Below are 17678 nucleotides of genomic sequence, written 5' to 3'. Positions count from 1 at the left end.
TCTGGAAATCTCATCCACATGCTGCTGAAAATAAATGCAGGCCTTCTATTGTACCAAAGTGTCCATTCATTGCCGTGTGTGCAGTACTAAGCTTGGCCACTACAGTGGCAACGGAGCTGTCTGCTTCCTGCAAGCAGCTGATTGGCAGGGTCCCTAGTGACAGACCCCCCCCCCCCCACTGAGTGGATAGGTCATTAATAGTTTACAAGAAAATAACCTTTTCTATAAACTGAATCGCAGCAAATCTGTCCCATGTGTATATGCCCTAACTGTTTTGCAGGTTTTCCCCTATTATACCCTTTTTTTTTTCTTTTTGTAATTCATATCATATGCAATAAAAGTTTACTTTACTGGTCACTCTGGCGCTGTGGCACTGTGAATTGCACCTGTAAAGACACCAGTAAACTGTGAATCATTGTTTACTCTGCCTGGGAATTGTTCTTGATAGGAGTAGGTAGGGTAGCAGCCACAATACTACTACTCTGCCCAGAAGGCATTGCACCCCAAAAAACCACCAAATGTGTGCTATAACCTGTGACATAATGTCAGTGCTGCTCTCTATCAGGGGTGTCCCAAGCCTTTGTGCTGCCTGAGGCTAAGTGTGAAATAGGTAGTAATAATGGGGTCGGTAGTAAAATAGCCCCATAGTGGCCCCAGTAGTAATAGTGATCCTCGTTAGTGGCCCCAGTAGTAATAGTGATCCTCGTTAGTGGCCCCAGTAGTAATAGTGATCCTCGTTAGTGGCCCCAGTAGTAGTAGTACCCTGTAGTGGAGACTTCCAACTGGGCTGCCACCTGACAAGCATTTCACTCACTTGGGCTGTAGCTCCACTCTGGCTGCTCCTGACCTCCCCACCCAGCACATGTGCTATTTACAGGAACGCAGACCCAGGGCAAGAAGTCGGGAAGGTCATAGAATGTTGGCCACAGCAGAGTCAGGAGCTGAGCTACAGACCCAGTGAATGTAATGCTTGCCAGGTTGTTGCCGGGCCAGCTCACAGCTGTCAATTATTTTTTTCCTAGCCATTAACCCCTTTAGTGGCACGCCCGGGAAGTCTACAGGGCTTGCTGCACTGACCGGGAGTTAAAATTGCAACATTTTTTTTGTAGTGAAAATAACAATGTGATACTTGCAAGATTAAATTGCCTTGTTGACTCATTTAAAAAACCTGCCCTGTGAGGCATGACATGGTAATAATAAACCCGCTACTGAAGGGGTTAATATAGCCAGTAAAAAATAAAAAGCGGCCTGATCAGTGACCTACAGGCTGGGTGGCAGCCTGCCGCATGAACAAGTAGGCTTGGGTGGTCTCATGGTAAGGGCATCCCTGCTCTCCATCCTACATATGACATAAAGCCCCTGCTCCCCCCCCTTCTTCCTTTTTCTGACATAGTATGGCGCCACCTGGTGTTCAGTGTATGTGCATGGCCATCAAGTGAGGGGGTGCTGGTGGACACAACTGATCACTCGCTGTCCCCGCGTCCACATTAGTTGCTTGTCAGGAAGGAGCAGAAACTCTGTAAAACATGGGAAGATTACTTCTACAGGGGAAGTGAGAAGGGACTACATTGTCAGCTGCCAGAGGGGGAAGGAGACTGATTTTGGCAAGTATCCACCCTCAGCAGCACCAAGCATAAAATTATGAAAAGGATATTTTAGAACCTCTACAGGATGCTTTATTACTACTACTAACAGTATTTCAGGTGTGTTAGTGTGAAACCTATGTCATAACTCCTGTAAGAAGACAGTATCTAAAATGATGAAGAATTAATCCTTGATCCTCTGTTAGACAGCCACTCGCTATTATATGAATGGGAGTTGAGCTGCCTTTACTCCTTAAGGTGGCGGTCCCAGTGGAAGTGTTTTTTATGCGCTAGGGTTGCCATGGAGATCCAGCATTGAGAACTTTATAAATATTTGTCAGTAAGTAGTATATCCGTACCTTTGATACATGACAGTACGGAGGTGCAGTCGCCGCCAATGTCAGCTCTGAGTGCACCACAGTATAAAGGTAAAAAGTATCATGACGTTCAGGTTGTTCCTTGTGTCCTGCCCTAATCCTTGTATCTCCTTCCAGGCTGTCACCGAGTCGGAGTTACGGAATAACCGATTATTGGATGATCTGGTGAGAACATTTGTCAGCGCCAGGTACGTACGTTACCCCTCCCCCGCTTCATGGTCTGATGTATAAACCAGAGCCTCTGCATGATGGGAGCTTTTCTTTTAGGACTTTATATCTTGTCTTGTCATTTTGGCTGGGATAGATGCGTAATCTACTGGATTTATGGACTTGATAGTGATGTCACTTGGTATTATTTTGACATCTGTAATGCATTTTCCAGATCCCCTTTTACCTTGTTAATCTGCTTGGTGCAGAGCTGAGTGATATACCGCTCAACCAGCAGCGCCGCACCACGGGAATATGATGGCGTCTCCAGTCCTATAGTCGCCTGATGACGTTCAGGATTTGGATTTCTGTCCCCTTTTAACTAAGATATCATCTTAATCTTAGCCAAAATAATTTCCAGATACATTTTGGTTAACTTTGTTGATTCTGCATTTATATTTGCAAGAAAAAGTTAGTGAACCCTCTCGATTTCTGCATTCATTACTAATACAATGTGGTCTGATTTTGTATCGAAGTCTCGCTTATAAACAGACATAATCTAATAACACACAGACAGCTGTATCGTTCCTGCCTTTTACGAGGACACACTCACACATGACTTTAGAAAATGCTGCTCGAGACAACGCTTTTTAAGGCACCCAATCATTGTGATGTGTGATGAGGTGCGTTAAAATAAACGTGCGAAAATGGGACACACAGCGCTTGAAAATCTCAGGCGTCAGAAATGTTGCATTCGAGCGCATGTCTGCAAGGCCCTATTGAAATCAGTGGCGGCATTGTACATTGAAATCAATGGTGGCATGGTGCTCGGGACGCGGTGCTAATTGTGGTAAACATCTGGTGTTAATGTAATGATCCACAGTGCAGGGAGAAAATGTAAGTGAAACCTTGAATTTATTAATGTGCAGATTCCTCTTTTGTAGCACGAAACGTTTCCTGTTTCTGCAAATTAGATTTGCACAAAGTTGAGGAGACATTTTGAACTTTTCCTATCTGCAAATGTGTTTCATTTTATCAGTATTTCTGGGATGCTTTGTGTGCACAACCCTTTTCAGATCATGCCACGGCAGCTCCATAGGGCTAAAAGGGGTTTTCTGCCCTTTTTTCTCAACTGATGACTTATCCTGTGGATGGTTCATCAGCAGTTGATGGATGGATGGATGGATGGATGGATGGATATCCGTGTCCATCAGCTGATCGTCTGGTCCGCTGTCAGTGCAGCAGGACCCAATTTTGTCATCAACGGATAGGGGAGGAAATGAGAATGTTGGTTTCACTCCCATTAAAATATGTGAGAGCGCTGTCCATAACAAAAGTAGGAAGTGCAATAGAAGCCCAGCGCTCCAGTTGATTTCTGTGGGAGTGAAACCTACTGCACTGACATCGGGCTGGACGATCGGCTAATGGACAAGGATCTTAAGCGACGATCCCTGTCCAGCAGCCGACATCTCTTTTAAGGTCAGGACCCAGCTATTCCAAATCATAAATAGTTATCATCTTCCACTATTGTTTCTCTGAATTTTGTATGTGCCTTGGGTCGCTATCTTGCTGAATCCCCCAACATCTGTTTAGCTTGAGGTCCTGGACGCAGCCCAGGAGCAAAGTCGCCGCCTCCAAACCACGATGCCGCCCCAAACCACGATGCCCCATGTGGTGTGTTTTTTTTTTTTCTTCTCTTGGCCAATAGAGCTTTTGCTTTGTGGCATCACAATTTTTGGTCAATGTATTCTTATAATGGAAACCTAAGCGGAAGTTTCTGCAGCCCTTAGGCTTCATGCCGACGGCCGTGTTGGACTCCGCCAGCAGAATATCGCAGTGGAGTCCGACACGGCGCCCCGCCAAAGACCCTATACTCACCTCTCTGGATCCACCACAAGAGACCTGTCCGGCACGCATGCGCAGTGCCGCCTGTGACGCAGCGGCGGTGGGCGGTGACGCATATTCTTGCGATACTTCCGCTGTGCTCACAGCGGAAGTATCGCGGTACAGACGGCTTCCATTCGGCCGTGCGTATTTCTGCGGAAGATGGAACATGCCCTGATTTCTTTCACCCTGCAGAAATCCGCAGCGTGGGCATTGGAAGGCAGAAAGCTATTGGGTTCTTTTGAATATAGAAATAACACAGTGGAAACACATCAGAATTCTGTCTGTGGGCATTCGCTCTGAAGAGTCTTATGTAGGTCCTCTTTTGTTCCTCTTGGGCTATTTCTTGTCTCTTCCATGATTGCCATTGTGCTCTTGGAATGATCTTAACAGGACGCTGGCTGTGAACATATTAATAAGATGCAAAGAAAAGTCCCGAAGCTGGAGTCCAAGGAATCCAAGCAGAGATCATCTTTATTCCAGCACATATATTTAAAACGCCTCCTCTTCAGACAACTCCAGTGCTGTTATATTCTTTGAATATAACCACTAAAAAGGTTTCATACATTTGATGTAAGCGGTTGTATAGGATTCCCCAATCTGTAGGATAGCTTAAACCTGCAGTTAAATTCCTATCTTTTAAAGTGATGACATGGAGGTCTGACCTCTGGGACCCCCTACTGATATAAAGAATGGTTGCAGTCCTGCGTTTTCTTCAAACTTTTCCCTGCACAGTGATGCCCTAGCTACTTGTTGTCCAAGGAACTGCAGTACGGTGCCATTTTCTTGAATGGAGCTGTACTGCCGTTTCCTCCTGGGCCACCACTGTGCAGAGGAAAAATGGTGAAGCGGATCCATAGCTACATTACTGCTTCATTCTCAGGAGCAGTGAGACTCCCAAGAGGTTGAACCCCACTAAACACAGTCATGGCATATCCCAGCAAATATGTCATTTTATAAGCTGGGATTGCCCCTTTTAAAGGGATTGTCCAGTTGTAAACAAATGGCCTATCCTTAGGATAAGCCATCAATTACAGATCAGAGTGAGTCCGTCACCCGGGATCCCCGCAGATCAGCTGTTCACTAGGTCAGTGCACTGACCTGATTTCAGCAGGAAGCAGACAGCTCCGTTCCCACTGCAGTGGCCAAGAATGGTATTGCAGGCAAAGTTCTCATTGAAGTGAATGGGAACTTTTCCTGTAAATCCAAGACTAGCCGCTGCAGTAGGAATGAAGCTGTCTGCTTCCTGCAAAAATTGGCTCAGTGCACCAATACGCAAGCCTAGTGAACAGCTGATCCCAAGTTGCAGTATGGCAAGCCCCTGCAGATCTACTACTGATGATCTATTCTAAGCAATAGACTATCAGTTTTTTATAACTAGACAACCCCTTTAATTCTGGTGCATTTTTAAGGTTAGAGGAGACCCTGGCAATACAATTACTTCCCACAGAGGTTGCAGCTTAATGCAGTCCTGTGTCGCTGGCCTATAAATAATGCACTCTTGCAACTTTGGCTGTCACTAGGGCTGTCTAAGGGCCCTTTCACACCTGTGTCTGACCTCCACTTGGGCTTTCCGTCTCTTTGCTCCATAACAGATCTTTATTTTCCCCATTGGCTTGGGTTTTAAAAAAAAGTGAACGCAAATGAAAAGCTTTCAGGTTGCTTCCATTCCGATAGGTTTGGGGTTTTTTGGACAAAAAATTTGGTGCAGTCTGTCAAAACTAAAACCTAATGAAATTGAAGCAAACTGAAACCTATCCGTTTTTACTTTTTTTTTGTTTGTTTGTTTTTTTGAAACCCCATTGAAATTAATGGGGAAAAAAGGAAAAGTTTTTTAAAATTTTAATTCTGTTTTTCTTTTCCAAAAATAGAGCAGAGAGATGGAAAGCCCGTAAGGAGACCAGACAGTTATAAAAGGGTCCTAAAAGTCGCCCTTCATCTACCTATCACATCCCGTAAATGTTTTCTCTTGTAGCAGGGGACTTTACTGCACGCCTTCTCTCCTAATTGTATTTTCTTGAACGTCTGCACAAACCTTTTCCTTCAACTTTAAATAGGTTTGTGATTTTTCAATTCAGGATAATGAGACCAAAATTGAACAGAGCAATCAAATCTAATGGCGGATCATTCTGCGTCTCATCATGCAAACTTCTGAATTCGGCTTTTCATTTCATTGGATATTTTGTTGTTTGGAAATGTTCTTGGTATAATATAAATAGGCGTGGATGAAGTCTGCTGAGTTAAACCATTTATTTTGATTGCATTTTGCTTTGCGATTAAGCATCTGTACATTTACATAGCGAATTATGCAGATTGCCATATAATCTAATTTATTTCTTCTCCGCAAACAAATGAAATCTTCCTGCAGAATCCCAGTTTGAGCTCAGATTGATGAGGTATAGCGAGGCGGTAGACTCCTGCCACTCTCCGTGCTCCAGACTCCACAGGGTATCAGTTGCTTCCTCTGTCACTAGTTTCTTGTGTTCTCTTATTCTGTACATTGCTGCCTGGGATATAGATTTGTCCTTTCCAAATAAAGATTTTAGTACATTTCTGCAAATAAATGGAAGCACAAGTGACTGCATTGCTTACTGCACTGGGGGTGAGCAGCTCAAGGCCTCTGATGCTGGTTCTTATTGGTTTTTGAGGTTCTTTAAACCTATTGCTCCCATTTTCTAGCATCTAATGCACTGATCTGTCCACGCCTTAAGTTCTGTCGCTTGGTATGGGGCAGTAGCTGCTTGTGCATTCCTCACAAACCTGAAATAAAATGTTACATGATTTAGGTCTCCTAAATGTGATAGGCACACTCCTCTCCTGAAATACTCTGTACTGCTGGGTATTCCTTCCCAGTCTACTAGAACATGTAATCTCTTAAAAATCCATCTAGTAGACACCCCACACACTGATGCAGACAGCCAGAGAGGGGCAATCAAAGATGAGAGGGTGAATAAGGCCATTACTCAATCAGTGAGTCTCACTCTCGGCACCGGTGCAATTAGTGTAGTTATGGTTTTATAGATATGATAACTGAGCTTTAATGGTGAAGCTGTGGATGTAATTAGTTCAGGAGGAGGGGGTGGTTAGGCTCTGCATCTGATTACTATGCAAGGATTTAATTTTGGATGTAATTACTGTGGGGGAAGGAATGGTGACGGTTTGGATGTGATTACCATGTGAGGAGGAATTGGTGAAGCTCTGGAATGTGACTACCGTACGAGGAGGGATCGGTGAAGCTCTGGAATGCGATTACCGTGCGAGAATGGATTGGTGAAGCTCTGGATGCTATTACCCTGCGAGGAGGGATTGGTAAAGCTCTGGATGCGATTACCAGGCGAGGAGGGATTGGTGAAGCACTGGATGCTATTACCCTGCGAGGAGGGATTGGTGAAGCTCTGGAATGCGATTACCGTGCAAGGAGGGATTGGTGAAGCTCTGAATGCGATTACTGTGCGAGGAGGGATTGGTGAAGCTCTGGATGCTATTACCCTGCGAGGAGGGATTGGTGAAGCACTGGATGCTATTACCCTGCGAGGAGGGATTGGTGAAGCACTGGATGCTATTACCCTGCGAGGAGGGATTGGTGAAGCTCTGGATGCTATTACCCTGCGAGGAGGGATTGGTGAAGCTCTGGATGCGATTACCATGCGAGGAGGGATTGGTGAAGCTCTGGAATGCGATTACTGTGCGAGGAGGGATTGGTGAAGCTCTGGAATGCGATTACCGTGCAAGGAGGGATTGGTGAAGCTCTGGATGCGATTGCCATGCGAGGAGGGATTGGTGAAGCTCTAAATGCGATTACCATGCGAGGAGGGATTGGTGAAGCCCTGGATGCTATTAACCTGCGAGGAGGGATTGGTGAAGCTCTGGATGCTATTACCCTGCGAGGAGGGATTGGTGAAGCTCTGAATGCGATTACTGTTCGAGGAGGGATTGGTGAAGCTCTGGATGCTATTACCCTGCGAGGAGGGATTGGTGAAGCACTGGATGCTATTACCCTGCGAGGAGGGATTGGTGAAGCACTGGATGCTATTACCCTGCGAGGAGGGATTGGTGAAGCTCTGGATGCTATTACCCTGCGAGGAGGGATTGGTGAAGCTCTGGATGCGATTACCATGCGAGGAGGGATTGGTGAAGCTCTGGAATGCGATTACTGTGCGAGGAGGGATTGGTGAAGCTCTGGAATGCGATTACTGTGCAAGGAGGGATTGGTGAAGCTCTGGATGCGATTACCATGCGAGGAGGGATTGGTGAAGCTCTAAATGCGATTACCATGCGAGGAGGGATTGGTGAAGCCCTGGATGCTATTAACCTGCGAGGAGGGATTGGTGAAGCTCTGGATGCTATTACCCTGCGAGGAGGGATTGGTGAAGCTCTGAATGCGATTACTGTTCGAGGAGGGATTGGTGAAGCTCTGGATGCTATTACCCTGCGAGGAGGGATTGGTAAAGCTCTGGATGCGATTTACCATGCGAGGAGGGATTGGTGAAGCTCTGGATGCTATTACCCTGTGAGGAGGGATTGCTAAAGCTCTGGATGCGATTACCCTGCAAGGAGGGATTGGTGTAGCTCTGGATGCGATTACCCTGCGAGGAGGGATTGGTGAAGCTCTGGATGCGATTACCATGCGAGGAGGGATTGGTGAAGCTCTGGATGCGATTACCATGCGAGGAGGGATTGGTGAAGCTCTGGATGCGATTACCATGCGAAGAGGGATTGGTAAAGCTCTGGATGCGATTACCCTGCGAGGAGGGATTGGTAAAGCTCTGGATGCGATTACCCTGCGAGGAGGGATTGGTGAAGCTCTGGATGCGATTACCCTGCGAGGACGGATTGGTGAAGCTCTGGATGCGATTACCCTGCGAGGACGGATTGGTGAAGCTCTGGATGCGATTACACTGCGAGGACGGATTGGTGAAGCTCTGGATGCGATTACCCTGCGAGGACGGATTGGTGAAGCTCTGGATGCGATTACCCTGCGAGGACGGATTGGTGAAGCTCTGGATGCGATTACACTGCGAGGACGGATTGGTGAAGCTCTGGATGCGATTACCTTGCGAGGACGAATTGGTGAAGCTCTGGATGCACTTACCGTGCGAGGAGGGATTGGTGAAGCTCTGGTTGTGATTACTGCCTTGCATTGAAAAGGTTGAATTCTGCATGAAGATGCAAAACAAATCTGCACTTAATATCTATGCATTTTACAGAAGATTCACTGCTATTTTGCTGCTGTTTTAAGTTGATAGTGTTTCACAGAAAGATCATTTACCATGGATTTTCCTGTGTTATAGAGGTTTGGAACCACTGATTCAAACATTCTTACTTAAGATTGTTGCAGAAAAATTCATGCATGCATAATGGCCGTTAGGAACGTTTTATTGATGGTTAAAAGTTGCAGATTTATGTTTTTGGCAATATCTGCAACTTTCTTCCATATTAACGGAGCACCGTCTCTGTTGATTTGCACAGAGTGAATAGTTGTCTGTCCTATAAAAGGAATATACAAAAGAGTGCGTCTGTCTTATAGGAACAGTGCCGGTGTTACTGCTCTATATATTATATAGGCACTCTGTGCTTCCTTTGCCACATACAAGGGAAGTGTTGCTCCAATTGTTTGCCATTGAAGTTGTAACTTCCAGATCACATATAAGAGAGAATAAACATTCTTCTGGCTGAGGCATTCTGGTGATTTGTTGCTGTTTGCAGAGGGATGCCTAAATACATTTCTGAATGGACAGTTAATGAAGGAACACAATGTATCAGATATGAAGCTTCCAGCCACAATGTGAGTATTTTATAATCTTTCCCGTGTCCTGTACTTCATATGACTAATGTGGCGATGTTCCTGAGCTGATTTTGTCTGCTAGGATGAGGATTGACAGAGATAAAAGCTGGAATGTACAGACGGAGGGAAGGCAAGATCTTTTTATTATGTTGCTGACTTCAAATTTGATAACTGCAGGAAATTGAAATTCATCCTGGTTGTTGTGGTCCTTGTTACAATCCATCTTGCTGAGGATCTGAGGAGCTTCAGCGTATCTTACCTGTACTGGAGGGCTGCTGCGGCTGGTTCTTTGTTAACTTGTGAATAAGTTGTCTTCGCTTTAGTCGGGACTGTCACATCAGCAGCGTTCAACTATTTCTAGCTGTTGTGTAATCAAGGAGGTCATTCATCCCCATCTGTTAGCGGTCGCAGAGATGTTGTGTAATAAGCCGGTACTAATGCAGTCTGCGGATTCACTAGGATCCATCGACCTTGGAATCAAGACCGGGAAGTAGTGTTGCTCCTTTGCAGAGGTGGAAATCTTTCCCTGTAGCCTCCTGGACCTCTTGAGTAATATGTGGAGGGATTGCAGTATATGCTGTTTCAATTAGCATCTCTGGGATATTCCGTCACTTTATGATTAGTGTTGGGGTTCAACCTCTGGGACCCTCGCTGGTTCTGAGACCGAAGGGGATTTAGTGCTTGTTTAGCATTGTGTCCCCTTCTAAGTCCTCCCCACACAACGGTGCTCCCAGCCCCACGAAATGCATGGAACTACAGTTTACTTCATCCAGTTGGATATGACTGCTCTGCAGTTCGCTGCAAGCAACAGATGTAGCAAAACGTAACTTGTTTTATTTTTCTGCAACAAGTAAGCCTTTGAAAGGCTATTGTTATCGTACAGCAGCAAAAGATATTGCAAGGGCAAATAAACTGAGGCAAAGAAAGTTTTATCAATGCAATATTGAACAAGTTAAACTCTAGCACATCTGTCGGGGCTGCGGCTCTGCTATGCAGGGAAAAATTGAGATAAACCCGTTCAATGATGTGACAATTTATAAATGAATAGTGGCACTGGGAAATGGTGGGAGGTAAGAGCTCGTTCTCACGGGCATGCGTGTACATCGCTGCGAGTCTCCCGTAGCATGGTACCTCATTTAAGCTCATACGCTTTCCTGGCAGAGACCGCGTACGGGTTGCGATCGGCACTGCGCATGCCTGGGAATCTGACGTCACAGACGTGTAGTGTGATTTTTATTTTTAAAATTCGCGTCTCTGGGCCGGGGATGTGTATAGAAATGCTGACCATACATGGATGCATGCGTATGGACAGCGTTTCATACACCGCCCATTCCAGGGCTGCGTATGATTTGTGGAGAAATAGAGCATGCTGCGAATTATTTCTCTTGTGTATCGAAACGCAGTGCCTACACGCCGGTGTGAATGGAAGGATGAAAGTCCATTGACTTTCATTGCCTCCATTCACTGCGTGTTACGCACGGAATATACGTGTGCATAATGCGCGGTGTCAATACCCCTGTGTGAATGAGCCCTAAATCATAAAAAAAATCTCAGTACTTGTGTCATATGTCTGCTGCTCCAGCTCCGCTGTTCTTGACCTCCCTGCTTGCCTTTGTTTACATTGGCTACAGCGGTGACGTGCCTGTATATCCACATGACCACTGCAGCCAATATCCTGCCCCGAAATGGAATGTCACCAGTGATGGCTGGCGGTAATAGTTACCAGCCAAAGTGACTTGTTTATGTGACATCACTGGGGTCAGAAGGCCTGGTGATGTCAAAGGTGGTATGACTCACTGAACGGGCACTGTTTGAGGGCAGGTAAATTAGTTTCAGAATTAATGTTCAGTGTAAGTGAGGTTAACCCCCCCCCCCCCCCCTAGTGACCACCCATACATGTTTTCATGTCCTGGGTGTCTGGGCTTTAATTCTGCCGTGAAAACCCTTTATTCCTGTAGAATAAAGCTGCGGGGCCAGGGTGGCAGCCCCCTGCTACCGAATGTTGTCGACAGTTTGGAGCTGTCACTGGGGGCCGCGTTGTGTGGTCACGTGATTGCAGTTATTCCACGGATAATGTTGATCACATGAAGGTTAAAAAAAATAAATAAATAAAAAGGTTTAATAGGTAAGAAGTTTCATGAAAAGATGAAACTTGAACTAAGGTCTCCGCCAATGTTGTCCGAAGCGATCTTCCTGCACAGATCTACCCTGGCTCCTGCGCATGCGCATCACTGGCAAAATAGTAGCACATGCGCAGAAGCCGGGGAGGGTCCAGGAAATGTAAAATCTCCTTGCCCCAGTAAACTGTCCCCAGTCACATGATTGCCGTTATCCAATGATCTAAAAAGATAGCTATCTACCTTATTCAGATTGCTACCTATAATGCCTATGTAATTTACAAGACGTACCAGGGAACGCTCACTTTCCTGCAGTTCCAGGGGCAGCTTGTTGAGTGCCTTCTAGGTGAGACCGTTGCACCTCAGCAAGCTTACAAGTCCTAAGAGGTGCGAAGATTCACAGACCGCCACTTTTTACACTCCATCCCTGAGGTCAAGAAGTACTCCCCAAAAAAGTGTTGGGTTTACAGCAAGCATGGGAGGAGGAGGAATTCCCGGCTTTATTGCCCCATGTGCCCATCCCAACTGGGCCTTCGTAATTACCCGTTTTCAGACCTACTGCGCAGTTTCAGTTATTACTTTTATCTAAGATTTAGGCAATGTCAAACACGGAGGGGGGAAGTGGCAGCTTTTAAAAAAAAATTTTCTCTGCCCACGTGTGCATTTGGGCCTGTAATTTATTTAGTTGTGCCCTGAAAGCCAATTGTAGTTCCCGTCATTATGAGCCTAGCCATGTGTCCTGTAAGCAAAAAAGAGATTTTATTTATTTTTACCTGCTTTATAACAATAAAAAAAAAAAATGTGGGGTCAGAATTCTCAGTACACACCTAGATAAATGAGCTAAGGGGCGGTATAGATTTCAAAATTGGGTCACTTGTGGAGGTGTTCTATCTTTCTGGCAGCTTGATGGCTCTACAAGTGAGCAATAGGGCCTGGAATTTATTCAGTTGTGCCCTGAAAGCCAATGGGTGTTCCCTTCATTACAGGCCTAGCCATGTGTCCAGTAAGCAGATTGGGGCCAGAATGTATATTTTTCTGAACACAGGACAAGCAGGGGTATCCATTTTGGGGTGCAAGTCTTCATTCATGTGTGTGCTGTACAAAAGAAAATTAAAATGACACACTTCCCAAAAAAATGAAAATCTTAATATTTCTTTCTGCTTTGCTTATATTTATTCAAACACTGTGGGGTCAAAATGCGGAGTACACCCCTAGATGAATTTGTTAAGGGGTCTAGTTTTAAAAAATTGTGTGTTTGTGGGGTTATCTATCATTCTGACACCTATGGGCTTTTGCAATCTTGGCTTGGTGCAGGAAAACCAAATTTTCCTCAAAATTTTAACAATGTTGAATTTGTACGTGGTTAAAAGAATTAAAGTTTTTCAAGTATGCTTTCAGAATATAGTAAACGGAGGGAAATATAGATCTTATCACAAATTTGTACAGTATGTTTCCACATACTGCAGTTGGAAATGTGAAAAAAATGACAATTTTTTAAAAAAGCTTCCCAATTTTGGCAGTTTTAATATACACAAATTCTATCGGTCTACTTTTTCCACCTAAAATGAAGTACAATGGGTGGCGAAAAAGCAATGTCAGAATCATTTGGATACGCAAAAACCTTTACGGAGTTATTCAATGTTAAAGTGACATATGTCAGATTTCCAAAGTTTGGCCTGGTCATTAAGGCACAAACAGGCTTGTTCACTAAGGGGTTAAGGCGCAAATAGGTCTGGTCATTAATCTGTTAAAGCGAAGGAAAAAACCCTCAGAAAAGCTATTTAATTCTCCGTATCGGTGGGGGGCACAAAAATCAGACCTCCGCTGATCATATAGTCTTATACCACCTTGTACATACTTAGAGCTACCTTTTGGTTGCAGCTGGAGTGTATGATGTGGTATGACTTTAAGCGAAAATTATGCCCAGTATTCCTCTGCATGAGATATAGATTATAACTGAATGGAAACTAAGCAATGATTTTCTGAAGTGAATTTACAAAGTGTTTTTAGGCTCTGTTCAGGTCTTATTACTGCTTCCGTCCGGGGGGGGGGGGGGGCGCTTTCATTCAAAATCCAAAAAACTGCACCACTGGACAAACCTATCTTCGTCTGTTTCAGAAGTTTTTACTAATAGCCAATAGGTCTCTGTTTTAGCAGGTTTACATTCATTTTCTTGGTTCACCATGGTATTCTTTCCAGCACAAAAGGCAAGAAATTAATGGCATTTTGGAGATCAATTTAACAGTTTTCCATAATGGCCAAGATAGGTTCCATCCAGTGCTGCCATTTTCAGGATTTTAAAGCATTCCTGAGTTTTCAACAGGTTTTCTAAAATAAACCAGGCTCTCCTTACCATCTTCTTATTTGCTGCTATTTGTTCTCGTTTTGTGTCTGTAAGTTCTGATTTACAAGTGGTCATCCCTGGTTTTCTGCTGCTCTGTTTGCAGTCCAGTTCAGGGAGGGGACATGTAGCAAGCCTAGCATTCTGCCAGTAGTTCACTGTCCTGACTTCCTTGCCCTTACTTTCCATGCCGTATTGCACTGTCTCTGATCAAGTCAGCGAGGAACTAGTATCTGAATGTCCGCCCTTTTGCCCTTTTACCAGGATGATCAGGTATTTAAAGACCTGTTTAGTAAACCCACTATGATGTGTGTATGTAATGTGTGCACACAGACACAACCCACACACTGTAACAGCAGGAGAGGCGGAGACTCTGAAAAATTGTTATCATAGTGTCTGCAGATCTGGCAGCCTGTAGGTCTGCGGGAGCTGCCTGTGAAGATAGGCTCTCCCCCTGTTGGTATGGAATGGTCTTTGTCGCAATAGAAGTTGTGTAGCTAATGAGAGCTGGTAGATTGTAGAGAAGCTGAAAGAGAGACCCCTATTGGCAGACACTTCAAAACGTAATTTACAATGGTAAAACAACAAAATTTTTAACGCGTATTACAGAAATAATGACAGTAACACAATCTAGTAGATGAGCAGACGTCTGAAAGGTTAGTGTCCCCTTTTAAAGGGGTTGTCCAGTTGTAAACCATGGATGGCTTGTCCTCAGGATAGCCCATCAATATTACATTTGCAGGGATCCCTGACTTGGAGCCACTGCAAATCAGTTGTTTGCTGGGTTTGGTGCTCATAGACTGAGCTGATTTCTGTAGGAAGCAGATAACTGTTTTCTCTGCAGTGGCCATGCTTGGTATTGCATTTATTTCAATGAGGACTTTGTAATAGAGATGAGCGAACGTGCTCGGCCCCGCCCCTTTTTCGCCCGAGTACCGCGATTTTCGAGTACTTCCGTACTCGGGCGAAAAAATTCGGGGGGCGCCGTGGCGGCGCGGGGGGTTGTGGGGGGGAGAGGGAGAGAGAGAGAGGGCTCCCCGCTGCTACCCCCCGCACCGCCGCGCCTCTCCCCGCCCCCCGGATCTTTACGCGCGAGTACTGAAGTACTCGAAAATGGCGGTACTCGGGTGCGCAAGTACTCATTACGAGTACGTTCGCTCATCTCTACTTTGTAAGACTTAGCCTCACCACTGCAGTTTCAATTAAGCTGTCTGTCTTCTGCAAGTATATCGGCCACAGAACAGTTGATCGTCTGTGGTCTTGTTGGAAGGACACCCTCTGATCTAATATTGATGGCCTTTTCTGAGGATAGGCCATAATTTACAACTGGACAACCACTTACCAGAACAGAGCCTGACCTTGTTGTTGTTCTCTCTGCACCAAAAGCTTAAATCACAGACTGTCATTCAGTTCATCTGTACTTTGCAAAATCACAGAAGCGAAGGAGCATCAGTCCTACCTCTTGCTGCTGTTTTCCAGTTTCTTTTGGCGATGTGTTCTGCCCACAGGCCGTCCGGCTGGATGCAGTCAGGCTTGTCCCCCCATTAGTTAGAACTATCATCGGTTTGAAGCTTTATAAGGTCACCTTTTTGGTTACTCTATATTCTGCTTTATATACCAGATTAACTATGAAGGTCTTAGTGGCTCATAAGACTGCTGATACTGTAAAACTCCTATTACCTTGTCCCTCGGGCCGCAGACGGATGCCAGATTTTCTGGATCATAAGTTTGAGATTGAATTAGTTCAATAACAACCTAATAAAAATGTTGCCGTCCAGTTTTGCAGATTTGAAAAGCTGTTTCATGCTTGCAGCCCTTTTATAGTTGCTTGACCTCCGTCTCCACTCGGCGATATCTCGTAACATCGGAGGGTTTCTGAATGCTACAGCAATAAAGTATGACTCTACAGCGGATGGTGAGATGACTGGAATTTATGGTCGGATTTGTGGAACTTCATACCCTATCTAATATGCTGGAGTTGCTGGATTAAGCGCCTCTGCAGAGTAAGGGCCCTCTTACACTGGATGGCTAGACGGACGCAGATGTCTGACAGCTTGTCCCAGCATTCCTGTGCTTTTACACAAGAAGCAGCATCGCTCAGTGAATGGAAGTGGAGCGGGTGGAGATTGTTCCGGCCCGCCTGCCTCCATTCACAGTAAGCAGGCAGTCATTCATAAGTGAATGGCCAATCCAGCATGCAGAAACTGAATGACAAATGAGAAGCGAACAGATTCTTGTTTGTCGTTCAGCCGGGGTGGGCGTTCACACTGAGCGATAATCGTTCTGACTCCTGCTGGATGGAGAAATCTGAATGATTTATCAGCTCATTTAAAAGGGCCCAAGTTACTGGTTGGACGTAACCTCTCACGGCCCATAATTAGCGGCTGTCCCTATTACTTACAGGCTGCCCAGTACATCACGAATTGTCTGACAGATGCTGCGTACTAGCATTGCCACTGTTGCCTGCAAATGCATATGATAGAATGGTATAGCTGCGTTTAATGATGATTAATATACAGTATATCCTTACATTCTCCCCAATCTCTGGAGACCAGAGAAACTGATGTTAGATTTGGCATGTGATCTGAGTTTACCAATATTCTTTACTGAATTATGTTTCTTATGCCGTGGACGGTTTTGCTTGCCACGTAGGGCTGTATCATTGGACCCCGTGATTGTGAGAGCTCAGTTGGATCTGTCTCTCTTTTCATGCTTTTAGTCATGGCTATTTATGTGTTTTTGTACTAATATTGATGTACTTTTGTAATTTTTGGACTGTGCACTACTTTTCTTCTTTTTTTCTGTTTATAGTCTGTTCTTTGTTAGATACTGTGTGGCAGCACCCCACATGCTTTGTTTGGGTAGTGCCCATGTGATTTTGTTTTTTTTGTGATACAAGTTGCTAAAACTTGTCAGCAGCCGATTTGTATTTCTGGTCTCTTTTCTTTGTCACTTTTTGCCTATTCCTAGATTTCTGACACATCAGAAGGACGATAAAGTTTTGCTCCCTGGTAAGACGGGGCCTGCTGTGCCTGTAGTGTAAAAAGGAGATTATTTTTATACTGAAATTTCAGGCGAAAGTTGCAGCTGCCGTGAAGGCCTTTCATGTCCGTGTACTCGGGAACTTCTCATTCACCTTCTATAGACTGCAGTGCAGGAGCGTTGCAGATATTCAGGTCACTAACAATGAGGCCACCGATCACCAGCTCAACGATCAAAAACTGGCACAACCATTTAGTATGGGTGTTTCTTGTTTTTTTTAAATTTAAATATTTTTTTTTTGCTTTACCCCTATTAATAACCCTTTAATACAGCACATATATTCAATGTTAAAGGGGTTGTCTTGCGCCGAAACGGGTTTTTTTTTTCCCAATAGGCCCCCCGTTCGGCGCGAGACAAACCCAAGGGATGGGTTAAAAAAAAAAAAAAAAAATATATATATTA

General features: G+C 44.8%; 1 protein-coding gene across 1 annotated transcript in view; it reads left to right on the top strand.

The window, feature by feature from the left end:
• Positions 1 to 17678, top strand: part of RAD18 (RAD18 E3 ubiquitin protein ligase) — a 354196-nt gene that overhangs the window by 37109 nt on the left and 299409 nt on the right. The window contains exon 4 of the mRNA XM_066596983.1: positions 2078 to 2148. Coding sequence (XP_066453080.1) covers positions 2078 to 2148 — 71 coding nt within the window. The remainder of the gene's footprint in view (positions 1 to 2077; positions 2149 to 17678) is intronic.

This window comes from Eleutherodactylus coqui, chromosome 3, assembly GCF_035609145.1.
Source record: "Eleutherodactylus coqui strain aEleCoq1 chromosome 3, aEleCoq1.hap1, whole genome shotgun sequence".
NCBI lineage: Eukaryota > Metazoa > Chordata > Amphibia > Anura > Eleutherodactylidae > Eleutherodactylus > Eleutherodactylus coqui.
This window is presented reverse-complemented; position numbering and strand designations above follow the sequence as displayed.